Genomic DNA, 19,802 nt, shown 5'->3' with positions numbered 1-19,802 from the left:
ACTGTCATATTCATTTTATTGTGACCTATTATTTTTTAAAAGAGCAAGTGTTATGTACACTACCATTCAAATGTTTAGGGTCTGTAAAGGGATTTGTTTTAATAAATGAATACTTTTTTTACTGTTCGAATTGATAACAAATATCAGTAAAGACTGTCAGGATTTCAAATAAATGGTAACCCTTTACAATAAGGTTTCATTAATTAACATTACTCAATGTATTAACTAACATGAGCAGTTCATTTGTTACTGTATTTGTTCATCTTTGTTAACGTTAGTTGATATAAATCCAGCTGTTTGTGGTTTGTTCATGTTAGTTCACAGTGCATTAACTAACGTTAACAAGATTTTAATAAAGTATTAGTAAATGTTGAAATTAACATTAATAAAGATAAATAAATGCTTTATAAGTGCAGTTCATTATTAGTTCATGTTAACTAATGTAGTTAACTAATGTAGTTTACAATGTTAACTAATGCACCTTATTGTAAAGTGTTATCTTTTGAATTTATTATTCATCAAACAATCCTGAAACAAATGTATGATGGTTTCCACAAAAATAAACAGTTTTCATCATTGATAATAGTAAGAAATGTTTGTTGAGCAGCAAATCAGCATATTAGAATGATTTCTGAAGGATCATGTGACACTGAAGACTGTAGTAATGATGCTGAAAATTCAGCTTAGCTTCACAGGAATAAATGAAATTTTACATTTTATTAAAATAGAAAACAGTTATTTTAAATTGTAATAATACGTTTTAGTGTATAAAAAAAAAAGAAAAAGGAAAAAAAATCAAATAAATGCTGCCTTGGTGAGCAGAACAAACATCTTAAAATTTTTTTAAAAATTAAATTAAAATCATACAAATCCCAAACTTTTGAATAGTAGAATGGTCTCTAAAACGCCCATAAAGCTGTATATATTATGTTTATACAAAAAATATATATATATATATTTGTAATATTTTGAGTGAAGTGTTTAACTTTACAGTACACTGATGTCTCATGTCATGTCATCTATCCAAATGCGTTTTTTCACTTCATCCTCATGCTGTATTTTTCCATTCACAGCCTCACAAAGGAGAGCATCATTGATGTGGAGGCTGTTGTGAAGAAGGTGGAGCAGAAGATTGAGAGCTGTTCTCAGCAGGATGTGGAGCTCCATGTTGAAAGGGTAGAGATCTTAGATTCATCTATATTACTCGATTAAAGCCGGGTTTACACTGTATGATTTTGGCCATGATTTGGTCGTCTGAGACAATTTTTTTAAATCCTAAAAGATTGCTCTGATCCTAGGTTAAAAACTAAAAAGTCTTTGTATTAGTTTGTCATATTCACCGACAGCTGATTATGACCGCTGCCATCAAATTTGACTACCTCCGAAATTCTGTCAGTGTCAGTCAAATTGTCTTTGTTTTTCAAGACAAACCATGACCAAAATTAACGTTAGAGTTTTCTTTGTTAGCCACCATTTCATTCTTGCGTGTAATGCAGCCCACAGTCACCGAACGTGGACACATTTTCATGCGTGCGTCTGTTTTTAACCGTTTTTTTTATTAAAGGTCCCATGGCATGAAATTTTCATTTTATGAGGTTTTTCAACATTAATATGAGTTCCCCTAGCCTGAATATTGTCCCCAAGTGGATAGAAATGTTGATCGGTGTAAACCCGAGTTCTGGCTGTCTTTCTCTGCCTTTGAGAAAATGACAGGCCAGACCAGCCAATCCTGAAGTCGCCTGGTTTGACGTCCAAGCAGGAGCGGTTTCCTCCCTTTCCTCCGCCCAGAGAATCAGGCACGCCCATGCAAACACTCGAGAGATCATTGCATCATTGCTTGTGAACGAGTGAACGCTGGCAGTTTCTCAGTGTTTGGATGTACAAATGAAAACAGAAGTCTTTTTTCAGTTCCTTCTGATCTGTGATCAGTGATTTCTGATGTGTAGCTAATTATTTATTAGTCGTGCACACTCAGCGGCTTCTCTCTCTCCCGACAGAACGGTGTTTTCGTGTTTTATATCTTGTGAGTCAGTGTTTTTGTACGTCCTCGTCGCGTCTATCGGTTCTAAAATGTGCATACAGTCATGAGTTTCTGCTCAACATCAGCAGAGATAAACCTCACACACGCCGAAGCTCGGCCTTCAACATCCCCGACCCCCAGTACTGCATCTGGCCCACAGCGGAGGCACCAAACGCAGCGTGAGATTAAGCAGAAGGGGGGTAAGGGTGAGCATATCCGGGCTAGCCAGCCTAGCCCCACAATAAACTGGATTACATTCGATTACTGCTGTTGTGTCTTTGTTTGCGCTGTGTACTCAACGCGCGTCACTGACGCTTTTATTTTATTTTAAAAATAATGCTATTATCAACACTTACTTTTAACTCGTTCATCTCGACAGCTGTAATGGTACTTTGCATGTGTTACAAAGTTGGTAGAATAATGATGAAGAGACGGACTCGGTGTGACTGTTTATTCAGAACTCTCAGATACAAACACAATAAACTCGCGCTGACTGACAGCGCTCTCATAACTCAGTAGTTACTATAAATAACTTTGTTAGCAATCGCTGAGCTCAGTCTCTGATACATTAGTGATGTCCGGTTCGCGAACGATCTTTCTTTTGAACCAGTTCTTTTTAGTGAACCGAATCAGTTCACCAAATCCGTCTCCAGTCAGCGCTGATCCATAATTTACTAAAGTTACTAACTTTCTGACATGAGTGACAGTCCCTCCGACTAGAAATAGACTAATAACCTAAAGTATATGCTGTAACTAAAACAGTTCAGACATGCTGAGAACTGATGTGAAGTGAACTCAGGTCCATCCGTCTCCCTGGCAGACTCGTGCCTGCTCGTGCCTCGTTAAACCACGCCCCCTCCGCTCATATAAAATGCAAAGATGTCAGCCAATCACAACAGTGGGTGTTTTTACTGAAGTCTCACAGCAGACACGCCTCTTGAAGCAGGGCATTCAAGCCACAGGGCAAACAGCAGTAGAGAAAAAATGCCTTTTATTTCTAAATTATGACATTTTATGATGTAAAAGTCATACTAACAATATAAGTACAGCTCAGGAAACATTATAAAATAATAGAAAAATGCCATGCCATGGGACCTTTAATGACAGCTGAGATCCCACAGTGTGACATGAGGATCATGGTCACGCAGTCTGACAAGCAACAATCGTCAAGGGCCATTATAAATTGCACAGTTACAAAACAATCCTCATCATATCTTTCACCACAATTAGACTTGCAAAAAGAATTATCATTATCATTTACTAATCCTCATGTTTCAAACCTGTATGATTTTCTTTCTTCTGTGGAATATAAAAGGAGCTGTATAGCACAATGTCTACAAGCTGCTGTATTTCATGCAGTGAACGTGAATGGGGACCAGGGACAGTTGAGGTCAAAATTCACGTTCATTGTATAGAAAAGAGCAGCTAAAGGCCCTTTCACACCAAGGGCGATTAACTATAAAGGTAACGATAAAGATATAGTTCTAAAAATGGTTCCCACCACAGCGATAACGATAAAGGCACAGAGAAACGATATCTTTGGAATCACTTTCAGAAGGATTTTATCCAAGCTGATGAACGATAAAAACATTGACAGCCATTGATCAGAATCCATCCTGCTTTAACAAGCTCGAGCATTTAAAGTGACAGACAAGCACGCAGTTAGAATGATATCGTCTGCTGGTGTGGACACTAATATAGTTATCTTCAGGGTTTGACATTAACTTTTTTGCTCACCAGCCACTGTGGCTAGTGGTTTTCCAAAGTTACTAGCCACTCAGCATTTTAACTGGCCATAATTTTGCTGTTTTGGAAATTACATTTAATATGATTGTTGACTTTGGCATGCTTAAATTACTTGATTTTGAATCATTTTACTTGATTTAGAATATTTAAAACCCTTTCAAACTTTCAAATGCAGAGTGACCACCCAAATCCAGACTACATTGTTCATCAGCTGGTATGTGCAGGTGGGCAATATGAGCATAGGTCAATATGAGGAATTGAATATGATATGAGTTATTTTTGTTAGGCTATATAAAAGAACAAAGAAGCAAATTACACAAACAATAGAACATTTAAAAAAAATATTTTTCCAGATACTTTAGGTTTATTTAATATGTATACATTTATTTAACATCTGTAGTTGTTTGATTAACATTACGGACAGACATGTATTTAATTGGGCTTCTGAATACATGGACGTAATATTCTTACCCACCTGTTTACGTACACTTAAGCCATAACCGACTGTGTTCATGCGAGATACTCCACACCAGTGTTTCCCAACGTTCCTGAACACTGCACATTTTGCATGTCTCCTTTATCTTATAAAGGCCCATATCAGGTCTTGGAGTCTGCACTAATAAGATGATCATTTGAATCAGGTGTGTTTGATTAGGGAGACAAAAAGTGCAGTGTTGGGGGGCCTCCAGGAACGTGGTTGGGTCACACGATGGACATTTTGACATCTGTGTGCGCGTGTATTTGACTATTCAGGCGCAAGGAGAACTGATCGCGCGTGCAACAGAGAGAGTGTTTTGTGTCATTCAGCGAGATTCCGCCTATCCCGCCTTCACTAACTACAAGTTTATCGATAAAGAATTGTAATTGAATTGTAATTTTGTGATACAACGGTTTTGGCATTTCATTTGGCTGTAGGCTGAAATTATATTCAACCCGTCAAAGTGGCTTGTGGAAGTGGCTGCCTTAACCGCCACAGCTGAAATCTACCCGCATTTGACGGTTCTGTCGGGTGTTACTGTCAAGCCCCGGTTATCTTTATAGTTATCATTCTTGGTGTGAACAGGGCTTTAGACATTCTGCTAGATAACGCCTTTTTGTTGAAGAGTCTTGTATTAAAGCTGCAACCATAGTTTAAACTTTCTTTCCTTTTTTCTGTCTTTGTCCTAGATCTTTGCGATAAGCCAGTCTGAGGCCAGACTTCCCCTTCAGCTTGAGGACGCTGTCAGGCCTGAGGGAGAAGGAGATGAGGTGAGATGCAGAGAAGTGAGAAAGTCGAAATGTTGTGGGTGATGGGTCGAGATCAAAACCCAAAGGAAAGCTTAAAACGTTAAACAGTTCTCTCAGTTCTGTGTTTACGATAATCCAGTCCAAATTCAGTTAGACAGGTTGAGTTAAAAGAGGATGTTTTCTCTCTACTCCTGCGTGCTTGCCTTTATGTTACGAATGAAATGCAAGCATACTGAAAATGGAAATGCATTATGCAGCACCAAACTTTTAAACCGTAGTAAGTTACATTTTTGACAGTATTGTCGTTTTTTTTTTTGCGTGCGTACAGTCGAACGTATAGCCTTTTAAAGTATACTCCATTTGATAGTGTGCGTGATTGCAGGCAGTCGACACAAGTTTCATCTTTGTTTAGGCTGCGCTATTTTTCTTCAGAAATTATAACTGATAAAAATGTCTGTGTTCTTTGAAACTAAAGTTGCGGTTTTCTTATTACTCCTTCACACAAGTGCTTGTCAATGCGGACATTTGTTGTTACAGAAACCGTGCAACGTTTACTATTCTGGTGACGAAATTTACGTCACACGCACTTTAAGACCCTCTTTTACGTGTAAAAACCAAAGTATACTTTAAGTTTAAGCTGTTGTTTACTTCTCATAGCAAAGGCAGCTGGTCATCCAGGCATACCATGCATACTGAAAATTTGCATACTGTGCACAGTATACATACTACACACTACAGAAATGGCTATTTATAGCTACTCTCTATGCTCCTCTTTCTTGACGTCAGACAGTTGATGGTGTTTATGTAGTAAGACAAAACCAGCTGCAGTTGCTGTCCAGGTGTTCTCTGCAGGGATTCAACAATGTCAGTCAAACAGCATCTGCCGCCTCGTTACGCCTGTGTCTTTTCGGCCCGGTCTGAGGATGAGTAGCCTGTTGATCAGTCTTGAGCTCCTACAGGCTTTATGAAGGAAAGATAACTCGGGAGCCATGGGGCAGCCACTGCAAGAGAAACTATTTCAATCTAGTTTTAAATGTATACGCTACTGTTCAAACGTTTGGGTGGGTTTGAGTCACTTATGCTCAACAAGGCTGCATTTATTTGACCAAAAGTACAGTAAAAACAGTAATATTATAAAACATTATTACCATTTAAAATAGCCGTTTTCTTTCTTTATATATTTTAAAATATAATTTATTTCCTGATGGCAAAACTGAATTTTCAGTATCATTATTCTTCAGTGTCACATGCTGATTTGGTGCTCAAGAAACATTTCTTACTATTATCAATATTGAACACAGTTGTGCTGCTTGATATTTGTGTGGAAAACATAATTTGTTTCCATAATTTTTTTGAAGAATATAAAGTTCAAAAGTTCAAAATTCATTTGAAATAGAAATCCTTTGACATTTATAAATGTCTTTACTGTCACTTTTGATCAATTTAATGCATTCTTGTGGAAAAAAATTATTAATTTACTGTTTGACTTTTGACTGGCACTGTATATTATACTATACAAACTTTCTTTTTGTAAATTTAAGTATAAAAGTATAAAGAAAAATGTAAGTTCATTGAAAAAGTTATAATATTTTATTATATTATATAATATTTCAAGCAAATATAAAATTACATAAATAAAAAATTCAGGCCAGTGAGTTGGCATGGCATTAGTCTGGCAGAAAATCCTTTCGTTAATCCCTAATGGAAGAATTGTATAGGTTTGGAATGACGTGATTTTGGACCAATCAGATTTATTTGTGAGCTGTCAACAGAATGTCGAAGAAATTCTTTTGGAGTAATCGTGATTTTTGTTTCTTTCAGGAGGGAAGAGCCACTGTCAATCAGGACACCAGACTGGACAACAGAGTTATCGATTTGAGGGTAAGCCAAGAATAAAGTTTAAACATAAGCCTAAAGTTAAACATAAGCCAATACCATTTAAACTCAGCATAAAATAAAAATTGACACTATTTACTTTAGCACACATTACTAGCCTTGTGGTGAACAATTAACCCATGCAAGTTAATAAACAGGGGGAAAAAAAGTTTGTCGTGGTAATCTTTAATCAAAAACTCTGGAATGGAGTTTCCTCTGATGATGTCAGTTTGACGGCTTGGGTAGAATATCCTTAACCACTCCCATCCAACCGTCAGTTTGCTATGAGCAAGGGATGGTGAGGAGGTGCGCTAAAATTCAATTTTGAAATTCAATATTCTGTTTCACTTGGGAATGTCACAACACTGAAGTCGGTTGCAACTTCCGGTTCACGCAGACTTTAAATACCAATAAAGTGGGGTCTTTATTTCAGTTTTATTTTGATAAACATGACACAATATAACAATATTATATGAAAAGAGTTTTTGCTGTTATAAAACGTGTATTTTCGAGCATAAGCAGAACTAAAGGTGTCCAAATAAACACGTTGTCTTTGATGAATCCGGCCAGTTGTGACTCAACCAGCTGACTGCTTTGCTTTCAAATCGCTCTCGCGATATGATGGCATACGTCACGTGGCGTCAGTACCGTCATAAGTTGGACAACATTTCTAACTGGCATGTACTGCTTCAAGTGAGACGCTAAAAGTTTTATGTAGCATCACGTGAAGTCGAACACACCTATTGAGATAAATGAGAATGTTATCGGATAGCTTTCTTCAGTTATTGTATAGACCTCCTTAGACCTCCCTGACTTCCTGATACTGTAAAAACGTAGGGCTGGACGATATGGCCAACATTTATATCATAATATATTTCTTAATTTCGGTCGATACGATATAATTCCGATAACCATATGAACTATATAAAAGCCTCAGAAAAACTGCCAAGAATGCCCACAACGGATATCTGTACCTACAAACTTCTGAAAAAGGAATTTGCCAAGTCTATGAAACCTCCTCCTATAAAACAATATAATATTTTAGAAATAAAAACGGTACAAATAAATTAATGTTCACCTTTTATTTGTATTCAGCCTTCATACAAACAAGAAATGTAAAATCACTGTCAAATAAACATAAGACTCTCACTCACTTTATTAATATTAATATCTTTAACTTTAAACTATAACGTAGGCTGATTATATTATTCTTAATATAGATTAAAACAAAAGTGCTTCACCCAGGATAAAGAATATGAAAAGTGCTCAGATTTGCTGAAAACATAATCTTCATCTTCTGACTCTCAGAATATTCGGTAACACTTTACAATAAGGTTAATTAGTTAACATTAGTTAACTACATTAGTTAACATGAACTAATAATGAATTGCACTTATAAAGCATTTATTTATCTTTGTTGATGTTAATTTCAACCTTTACTAATGCATTTTAAAATCTTGTTAACATTAGTTAATGCACTGTGAACTAACATGAACAAAACATGAACAGCTGGATTTTAATTAAGTAACGTTAACAAAGATTAACTAATGCTGAACAGATGTGTTGTTCATGGTTAATTCAAGTTAACTAATGCATTAACTAATGTTAACTAATACAATCTTATTGTAAAGTGTTACCGAATATTCTTTTGGGTGGAACTGCTTCAGATGGTGGAACTGATTTGATGTGTTCCCGCTTTGTGCTCTGTTTGAGATGAGTGCGCGCTACTTTTTGCAAGGCTTTAAACACGAGCAAATGATAAACTTAAGTGAAGCACTGTCCGAACGTCTTTCCCAAGCTCTGAAAGGTCATTTAAACGAGAGTGAATGCGTTGGCAATAATACATAGACTGACATTGTGTGAAAATGTGGAGAGTCTTAAAACAAATGTGCCTCTTAAATATATACATAGCCTACATGTATCGATTTTTTTATTTTTTTTAATGCTTTGCATCGATGCATCGTATTGTTAAACAATCTATGTCGGTGTATTGTTACACCCCTAGTTGGCACCACCCCTCTCTGGCACATTTTGCAGCACACTGAAACCTGAAGATCTTAGATAGCCGAACCACTTCCACGCCACTAAATTAGTCTTTATCAACTATTTCTTCTGCTTTCTCCTTACTTGGGGAAGCTCGTTCAGTCACGTTTGTATTGCGGTCAGGGGTACTCATTTTGTAGCTAAAACTTGTGGCGTTGTAGCCTACTACTGCTGAGCCCTGAACGTCAAGTGAGTGAGAAATGCAGTAATGTATATATCGAAATATCGATCTATGAAGCCCTGATGATGTGGTTGTAGGACTCTGCGATTGGCCGCCTGTGCTTTGTGAGAGCACCGTTTTCTGAAACAATGTGTTTTGTGTGCTTTCACACTTTCATTTTGGTGATCAGTAAAGCAATAAATGGTTTTCAGCAGTGGCAGGATTAGCTCTGACATAATGAAAGGCCTCCGTGTCACGCACCCACACACCCCCTTTTTTTTCACACACCAAATGAGATTAAATCTGGCAGTGTTCTAGGACTGTCACAGTGCACCTAGCTCTGAGAGAGCTGCTCTTTTTTTGAGAACTTCCAGAAAGTAAAGGCAGAAATCTGAGAGCGTGAGGCGGGGGAGTCAAACCACAGGACAACAGCTTTTTGCGCCTCTTCGGTTTTCACTGCAGCCTTGTGAACAATAAAGTGACGCACACATCTCCTTTCTCCACGCCTACTGTGACAGACGTGTGAAGACGGCAACTGAAACCTGCGTGTTTCCACACTCCACTGATAACAGCTTTGCATATTAACTGTACAACCGCTTAGCGTCACAGACTAGTCACTAAATGTCCTGGCAGACTCTCCCTGGCGCCAGGTTATCAAGATCAGCTCTAAGAATATAGACAGACTGTCTTAATATGTTGACTCTTTGATATTTTTAGCAGATTAATAAGAGGAAGTTTTTTTTACTTTTACTGCATGTTTTTAAAATCATAAATTACTACCCAAATACCTGCTATATTTAATTGCTAGAAATGAGCTGTTAGATTTTTAAAACTACTCAAATTCATTAGTCCAAACTGTTGCAGGAACCCATTTCCAAGTTATAAGCCACTAATGATATGCACCTTTTTTTTCCTGTTCCAAAACCAAAGCTGTCTACCTAGATGTGAACGTTTTCTGAAAGGAATGCAGCAAAATGCTGCCTTCTAAGATGTGTTGTTTTGAACAAATTCTAAAACAGAAACACATTTTTGGCAATGTCAGCGATACCAGAATGCATTTTGACAAGCTCTGGGTAGAGAAATATCAGTTATAAATATACACTACTGTTCAAAAGTTTGGGGTAAGATTTTTTTTTTAAGAAATCGATACTTTTATTCAACAAGGATGCAATAATTTAATTAAAAGTGACGCTAAATTCTCACAAATTATATTTTAAAAAATGCTGTTCTTTTGAACTTTCCATTTCATTCAAAGAATCCAGCAACAAATCAGAATATTAGGATAATTTTTGATGGATCATGTGACACTGTAGACTGGAGTAATGATGCTGAAAATTCAGCTTAAGAATTTTAAAATATATAAAAAAGTTTTAAATTGTTATTTCACAGTATTATTGTTTTACTGTATTTTTGATCAAATAGACTTATTACCAATCTTACCAACCCCAAAGTTAGAAATGTATTGTACTTATTTTCAGTACTAAGACCATTTTAAAAGTTCCGTTTAATTAATAATCACCTATTTGACCCATTGTCTATGTATTTCTTGCGTTACCTACCCAAAAAATCAGATGACTCGCTGATGACCCTTGATATGGGCCACATTTTCCGATATTTCATGACTTACAGAGCTTGTATAAATTCTAGAGAAACAGTCAGCTTCAATATCAAGATATTAACTCGTAACTTCAAACCAAAGTTTGCCAGTTATCTTGATAAACACCCTTTTACAGTAAGAATGACTCTTATCTGCTTGAAGACCAGAAAATCTAAAACTGTTTGTCAAGTTTGCCAATATTAGATATAAACTCGGCAATAAAAACTGACAGTAATGGTATCATAAATGTAGCCTCTTCTTCAGCTGAAATCTCACAAAAAAGGGCAGATTTCAGATACCAGCCCAGCTAATGCACAAGCATGTTAAATTTGTCTGCAGAGCTGTTGCTTTTTAAATCAAGGAAGCTGCCTATGTAGACAGTACACTGCAAGACAACTTACTTTAGCTCATTTATGTGATGCATACTGGTCTAAAATTCCCCCTTAGGGAGTTTTAGAGGTTTATAATGTGGTCATAATGAGGTTGAAACTACAAACATGCCACCAGGATAGATCTGATTAATTTAAATCTCCAAAGAAATCTTAATATTATACTATCACATAATGAATTCTTGCCTGCAAAAGTGAGTCTGTCCTAACTGAATCAAAACCAATAAACAAAAGCCTTGAAATATTGATGTAGAAGCTGATTGTTTCTCTAGGATTTATGCGAGCTCTGTAAGTCATGAAGAATCGGAAACGTGGCCCATATCACGGGTCATCAGGGAGTCATCTGATTCATGGGAAATTCAGGCTGAGAAAGCTTTTTTTTTCTCAAGACCAGATGATTCAGAAGGTTTGATTGTTGCTGAAGATTGATTTTGCAAGTACTGTGTCCCTTTGGTATTGTGAAGAGGACCTAATTTATTTGTATGTCTGAAAAAATGACCACAATATATCGCGTTGCCTGTGAGATTTTATTATAACATAATAAAAAGAGGTCTTCTGAGATCTAGTGTTATGTTTCCTTCAAAACGTCTGCAGAAATACTTACAAAACCTTTGCAGTTCAATGTGAAAGGTAGATGACAATAGTGATGACAATCACATTGCATAAAAAGAGAAGTGCTGACATCAGTCCCTGTCACACCCAAACAAACAGGTTACATAACGTGTTAACTTAACCATGCGTCTTCCCTCACAGACCACAACCAGCCAGGCCATCTTCCGGCTGCAGTCCGGCGTATGTCAGCTCTTCAGAGACACGCTCATCAACAAGGGCTTTGTGGAGATTCAGACTCCCAAGATCATCTCTGGTATGACCATCTCCAAGTGCACTTAATTTCTCTCCTTTTGTTCTCATCTCTCTGCATTATTTTGGAGAGTCAGATTTCACCAAGTCAACATTGGCCTAAGCATATACTGAGGAGCCATCAATGGTCTTACCTCTTAATTATAGCCTTAAGGCCTGTTCACACCGGGACGATTTTCGCACGCGTTTATCGCCGACGTTTAACGCCTCGTGACTAAAAAATGTGCGCACCGACGCACAAAACGCCAGGCGTAAAAGCGTCATTTTTAAAAAAACGCCTCGGGTTTGTTTTTTTATTTTGACGCGACTCGTTAAAAACTGGCCGACCAATGAGATCAGCACAAAACGGTCTTGCCGGGCACGCATTGATACGACGAAGAAGTAGTAAGTAGACAAAGAAGAAAATGAGCTGATAATGCTGCCTTCCAGTTAGCAAAAAGTGTGTGAATGGTTTTGGCCATAGACATAATATATCTGTGGTTTTGGCAAGCACGTAAATACTGTCTCTTCTTCTTCTTCTTCTTCTTCTGTGTGACAAGCGAGTGTCAGAAGCGTAAAGTGCCGCAGCACCATCTTGTGTACCGGGAACGCATCTACTGAATTTGCAAGTTCACTCGGTGCATCGCCAGTGAAAATCGCTTGGGTGTGAACACTCAAGACGTGCCGAAAAACGTCACGAAAAAAGCTGGCGATAAGCACGCGCGATATTCGTCCCGGTGTGTGCAGGCCTTTATTGTAACAAATGCTACAGTTAAACGATTACAAAAACTACTATATTTACATAAGGGCAAGTACTACTAGATTTTCATAAGGGCAAGTACAAGTTATAAATATAGCTGCAAGCAGCAATTATCGGGCGATTTATTCAAGCGATTTAGAGACTTTAAAGGGTTAATTCACCCAAAAATGAAAATTAGCCCATGATTTACTCACCCTCAAGTCATCCAAGGGGGACATTCTTCTTTCAGATGAATAAAATTATATTACAAAAGTCCAGGCTAATCCAAGCATTTATAATAGCAGTAATAGTTGCTCTGTTTTTGAAGTCCATAAAAAAATGCATCTGTCCGTCAAATAACAGACTTTTTTATAAATAACAGAGTTTTAACATATAAATAACAATTTATGGAAAAAGTGTTGAAAGGTCCTCTGCCGATTGAAAGACTAACGCCACCAGGTACGCTCGTACGCTGACTTCATGTACGCATCTTGAGTTTCACTTTCAACACTTTTCCACGGAAGGCGATCGGTTGGAACTTTACTTGATAAAGTTTTAAATATGGATATTTTTCTTATACAAATGCATTGATTTGCTTCAGAAAGCCTTTATTAACACCCCGGAGCCGCGTGGAGCACATTATTCGATGGACAGTTGCATTTTTTTAATGGACTTCAAAAACAGAGTAACTATTACTGCTATTATAATGCTTGGATTAGCCTGGACTTTTTAAATATAACTCTGATTTTAAATGTCTGAAAGAAGAATGTCATATACACCTTGGATGACTTGAGGGTGAGTAAATCATGCGCTAATTTTCATTTTTTGGTGAACTATCCCTTTAAGCGTCATGCTTAAAAAGGTATTATGGTTTCTTTGGTAAGCCCGGTTTTTAAAGCTTTTGAACTCTTTCTCCAGCAAACACAGAATTTTCCATTATTTGTGAGAGAACGCTTCCCTGCCAAACACGGAATTTTCCGGGTCTCCTTCTTTTCAATGTTATACGGTAGGGGGTGCGCTATGACACATCTTCTGAAAGAGGACTGAATCTTCCGATCAAAACACATGCGAAGAAGACGCAGAAACAAGCTCTATCATATGTAATCATATGCATATGTAAAATAACGTGATCATAAACATTAAACAGCATATAAATCAAAAATGCCTAATGTTACTGAATATTAAGTCATTCTGATCGGGCCTTGTCTGACAGCTGCTTGAACCTCATTGGTCGACGATGACCGTGTTTTCCGATATACGCGAATGTCCTTGTAGACAATCGTGGATCTTTGGACAAAGATACCACATGTCAGTTTTCATGATGTGTAGCTTTAGCCGCACTCATGTTTTTTTTTTAATGATTTATAGTGCAACCAAGTGGCCAGTCGCCACATCCTTTTTCACGTGACCACAGACCGAGCAGATACATAGGTGTACCGAGTTTGGTGAAATGATCTAATTCCATTCGAGAGGGATTCAAACTTTTGGCGTCCTGTCGTGGTCAGTCAGAATTATTTTCTTTTTTTAATAATTATTGACAATAAGGCTCCAGAGAGTCTTTCTGCACTGGTTTGGTTCCAATCGGGTTCTTAAAAAAATCCCAAATACATGAAAATCTGAGACGTGTGTTTTGTTCAAGGATTCAAACCATAGAAGACTGAGCCTGAGACAAACGGTTTACAAGTTATGAGCCATTACGTACGTTTGATCGCTGTAGGGCCACCATCAGGCCGATTGGGGCGAGTCTTGATGACGGAGTGGGTTCTACCATCCCTCAAAGTTTCAAGTCTCTACGACTGACTTTTTGGTCTTTCTGATCACTTTTAGAGGAGAATGCTGATCCTTGGAAATTTTAACAAATACAATAGGGTTTCAGCACTACCCTAATCAAGAGCCATGTGTAAAATGTGTTCTAATGACTGAAAAACCTGGTATTCTAAGAGATGTCATACTGTAGATGAAATCATTAAGAGCCTAATGAAGTGTTAAGGAGTAGGAAATTAACCGTTTCAATATAAGAAAATGTTAAGTAAAGTTAGTTTGACTTCACATGGCAATTTGAATTAGAACATTCTGTCAAACTCAAAGGTTCCAGCGGATTAAATAATATAAAATACAGCTTATGTAAGTAAGGAATTGTTAACTAGGCTATTATTTTATTGCAGTTATGTGTCAATTAACTCATCAAAAGAAAACGCTCCCCACATCTCAAACAAAGTCAGAAATATTCAGAATATTACGGCATATTAAATGTTTTGAATGCCATTTTGTTGTCTTTAAAATCAGCACAAAATTAAAATTAGCTGTTTTCTAAATGCATATTATTGATCTTATAGTGAACGATTCATCCATTCATAATTTTTTATTTGAATCTTTTTGATGATTTTTTTAAAATCAACATTTCTGATTCAACGTCAGACTTCTCTCTGGTGACGAACGCCGGACTTCTCCAATCATTTAGTTTTGTTAAGTCCCTCCCCTTTCTTACAGTCGACTGTAAGCTTGCATTCTGATCTGCCTCCATCCAATCAACAACAATGGACAGAACCAAGTCCCCACACTACTTTTTTTCTTTTCTTTTTTTTTTTTTGATAATGTGCTTTATTCTAATGTATCTCACAATACGGAAGAAAAGATCTGACGCTACTTTCATTACATCGTGGCTTTAACCTCACAGAGCATCTGAGATGACACGAGGCGAACAATCTTGTCTCCGTGTTCACACTGGAGTATCTGTATTCATGACGGCAGGGACCGAGTAGTACAGGTCTTATCTCTGTCCTCACACACTGAGCCTTCTGAATGATTTCCTGTTCATGCTGTCCAACTTAGTTTATTGTTCTTTCTCTGCACCTTCAGTCTCTAAAAATTTCAATTTCAAGGATTGATACTTTTTCATTTTCTGAGGTAAAAAAAGTCAGCGGCACTGTCAAAACAGTGGCTGAATAAAAAGTGGTGTTTATTAAGGAGATATGTCTCCAGTCACTGATAGGGTGCCATGTTAGTACTCTTGAAATGGCTGGTACACCGAGTGCTATCGGATCTGCTGGGATTCATGAGCACAGCCGTATTTGTGAAGAGTTCAAGGCCTGTTTTTTTTTTTTTTTTTTTACTTGACTCAAAACTCTGCAAATTGATTGCTTTCTCGGCTCTTAAAAGCGCAGTTCACCCAAAAACAAAAAGTCTCTCATACATTGTTAAAATTTCTGATAAATGCTGTTCTTTTGAACTTTCTATTCATCAAAGAATACTGAAAAATATCATGGTTTCCACAAAAATACTAAGCAGCACAACTGTTTTCAGCATTGACCATGTTAAGAAATGTTTCTTGAGCAGAAAATCAGCATATGTGACCCTGGACCACAAAACCCGTCATAAGTTGCAGGGGTATATTTGTGGCAATTGCCAACAATACATATATATGGGTCTAAATTATACAGTTTTCTTGTATGCCAAAAATCAATAGGATATTAAGTAAAGATCATGTTCCATGAAGATATTTTGTAAATTTCCTACCGTAAATATATCAATAATGTATTAATAGTGGTAATGTGCATTGCTAAGGACTTCATTTGGACAACTTTAAAGGCGATTTTCTCAATATGTCGATTTTTTTTGCCAGATTTTCAAATAGTTGTATCTCGGCCAAATATTGTCCAATCCTAACAAACCATACACCAATGGGAAGCTACTTTATCATCTTTCTGATGATTTATACATCTCAATAAATAAAAAAAAGACCCTTGTGACAAATTTTTCTGGGTTATTTAGGTGGTTTCTGCCTTAAAAAATAAAGAATTAAATATAATTGTGAGAACAAATTTTGAGATCTATTTATTACGTTTTACTTTGAGGTACAAAGGGGCTTCTATTTGAATTGTATAATAAAAAATCATGGTATAATAAAAAAAAAAATCAAAACACAGTTTTGGAATGACATGAGGTTAGGTAAATATGTAAAACAATACAAACCAGACAAAATATAACAATTTGTATTGCTTGTAATATATTTATTTGTTATCAATGTGTTATGTGATATAATGCATATGTATGCGTGTTGAACAGGATACTGTCCTTTGATGCTGAAAGTCTTGTGGCCAAATGATGGTGTTCAACTACTTCAACAGCCACTTATATATGCTGCTTTTTTAGTCCACCAATGATTTTAAAGTCAACATATTGCGTCAGTAAAGGTCTCGGTGGTGTTACAACACTTTCCCTCAACAAACCCCCCTGTTGTGTTTGTGTGGTTTTCGCTGTTAAGGAAAACGGTTGCTTTCATTTCCTCTGCACCCCGACCGGCCAATCAGAACACGTCTTTGTGACGCATTTCGAATTTAAATTTTGCCGCCTTTGGTGTGATCTCCCACCCGCAACATCAACATTGTGTTCTTTTAGTAAAACCACATGACATCCGGTGCACACACCCATCTGTACGTGCCCTTTAGAACATCATGTTCATATTTACCACACTTGCCATGAGAATTATCAGCTCACATTTGGGGACATAATGTTACCCATGACTACAGTACAAATGTTTTTGTGTGTTTTTAACAGCTGCCAGCGAGGGTGGCGCAAATGTCTTCACCGTTTCCTACTTCAAAACCAGTGCGTACCTGGCCCAGTCCCCTCAGCTCTACAAGCAAATGTGCATTTGTGCTGACTTTGACAAAGTCTTCTGTGTCGGACCAGGTAAAGCATAAAAATACACCCTCATGTCTCTTTATTTTCCCTCTATATGCTGTTCTCATCTTCAGGTCATCTTTAAAGTGGACAGTAAGAATCCACTGAACATCCAGAGACAATCACATATAGACAGTGGCCTAAAAAGTATCTGGCCACTGTATTTGTATATCTATCTTTAGAGGTCACCTTCACCAGTATCTCCTCCCTGCCAGTATGCAGATCAGGACATACTGCAGGATAAATAGACGGGTTGCGCTCTTGGTGCTTTTGGCGGGCACAGAAATCCCTCCTTTGTAGCTCACTGAATAGAGCAAGAATATCAAACACTTTCAGCAGAGCCATGGGACGTAGACTTCAGAAAAATACAGCTCATCAGGGACCTCTGCTGATGGGAAGTCACATTGTAGAAACAGCTTAAGTGCTTTTTTGTGTACCTGAGAATATTCAAAACCAAGTTCATTAGTCTATTAGAATATTTTGACTGTTAAATTGACTGAAATTTGAACAGCTGCATTTTACAAATGTAACTACTATTAATATTGCTAGACAGCGTGAGTGTAGTGTAAAATAAAATGTCATTTAGATTTTTGTATTTAAATGTATATCTGGTTTTAGTAATTTTGTGCTTTAGACATTTTATTCCTTTTTTTTTCTTTTCTATTTAGCTTTTCTATTTATGTTTAGTTTTAAAGCGATAGTTCACCCAAAAATGAAAATTCTGTCATCATTTAATCACTCTCAAACCTGTATGAAATTTTTATTTCTTCTGTACACAAAGGAAGATATTTGGAAGAATGTTTGTAACCAAGCAGCTCTCGCCACCCCATTGACTACCATAGTAGGGGGGGAAATACTATTGTAGGCAATTGGTTACAAACAATCTTTTCCAAATATCTTCCTTTGTGTACAGCAGAACAAAAACAATCCGTAAACGATAACAGATTGGGTGTACTTCAACTTCTTTTATTTCAGTTAGTTGTCAAGGAAGAATTTCTAATTTAATTTCTTAAAGATTTTCATATTAGTATTTATGCTTTGTTTTATTTAAGCTTTATTTCAATTAAATAAAACCTTTTAAGAGGTTTGGGGTTTGTTAACTATTGTCTGCTGAAAACAATTCGGTTGTTAAGTCTGACGTCACGCAGGAGCGCTTCTACTTTTCTTCTCATACCACAAGAAAAACAACAAACCGTGCTAATTATACACACACATTGTGGTGTAATACTACAATGTTTTTTTTAAATCATAACTTTTATCTCCATAGCAAAATTCCAGATGGCCAGACGGTGATTCATCTTTTATAAATCAATAAAATATTAATGTATGTGACACTGTGAGCACATAGACTGTTGTCTAGATTTTAAGTATTTAAAATGTTTAACTTTTTTAAATGTTTGATGTTTAATATGAATAAATAGCGCTCTTAAACGGCCGTCAATGGCATTCTCAAGTGAAACGAGTTGAGGCTTGGACCCAGAAACGGAGTTCCTTACTTCACGGCTTAACAAGCGGATAGTAATGTGTTTAAAATAATTTTGTTCTCTAGTTTCCTCAGTGTTTTAAATGAAATCCTATGAATGTGAATCTCACAATTGTCTCTTTCTTCTAGTGTTCAGGGCTGAGGATTCCAACACTCATCGCCATCTGACGGAGTTTGTGGGTCTGGATATTGAAATGTCCTTCAATTACCATTACCATGAGGTCATTGACTCCATTACTGAAACCATGGTTCAGATCTTTAAAGGACTACGTGACCGGTAAGGGACGTGACTCCTTCAACATCCCTTTAAGTTCTCAAAAATTTTAGTGAAGTCCTGTTTCCTTTTACGAAGAATCAAATCACATGAGAATAAAGTCACATGAATTTCACTTGCAATTCATTAGAAGTGAAGTAATTTCTTCATGTGAAAGAAAGGGCAACACGTTCATTTGGTTTATAATAACAAGGATACACTGCCATCCAGTGGTCAGACTATTAGTTATAAATATATTACTTTATAACTGAATTTGTACCATGTCATTGTGTGGCAAATGTTACATACAAATGGAACTAACAGTTTCTATATGTGTAATGCATAAATATTGTATCCAGTAATCACAAACAACCTGACCAGCAATAAGAAAAAGTAACATTTACCTACTAATGGTTTACATTTGAGAGATGAAATGGAGACCTTTTTATTGACGCCCTGAGAGACGCTTTTCAATCAAATTTCTGGGCCTACATTTCATGCTAGCCTCCATTCTACCTATGTGTTATCTCTTATGGTGTCTCTGTGATGTGGATGCACTGCAGGTTCCAGACAGAAATCCAGACCGTGAATAAGCAGTTCCCCAGTGAGCCGTTCAAGTTCCTGGAGCCCACGCTGAGACTGGAGTATAAGGAGGGACTGGCCATGCTCAGAGCTGCTGGGGTGGAAATGGGGGATGAAGAAGATTTGAGGTCAGCGTGGCTTTCTTTGATAGAATTTCCCACATCG

The 19,802-nt window shown here is 37.0% G+C and overlaps 1 protein-coding gene across 1 annotated transcript in view; it reads left to right on the top strand.

Annotated features, from left to right (window-relative positions):
- Positions 1-19,802, top strand: part of dars1 (aspartyl-tRNA synthetase 1) — a 38,795-nt gene that overhangs the window by 14,352 nt on the left and 4,641 nt on the right. Inside the window, exons 7-13 of the mRNA XM_079821082.1 lie at positions 1,074-1,176; positions 4,934-5,014; positions 6,815-6,874; positions 11,811-11,922; positions 17,194-17,328; positions 18,932-19,079; positions 19,619-19,765. Coding sequence (XP_079677208.1) covers positions 1,074-1,176; positions 4,934-5,014; positions 6,815-6,874; positions 11,811-11,922; positions 17,194-17,328; positions 18,932-19,079; positions 19,619-19,765 — 786 coding nt within the window. The remainder of the gene's footprint in view (positions 1-1,073; positions 1,177-4,933; positions 5,015-6,814; positions 6,875-11,810; positions 11,923-17,193; positions 17,329-18,931; positions 19,080-19,618; positions 19,766-19,802) is intronic.

Source organism: Gobio gobio (genome assembly GCF_949357685.1).
Source record: "Gobio gobio genome assembly, chromosome: 7".
Classification (NCBI taxonomy): domain Eukaryota; kingdom Metazoa; phylum Chordata; class Actinopteri; order Cypriniformes; family Gobionidae; genus Gobio; species Gobio gobio.
Note: the sequence above shows the minus strand (reverse complement) of the source record. Positions and strands in the feature narration are given on the sequence as shown.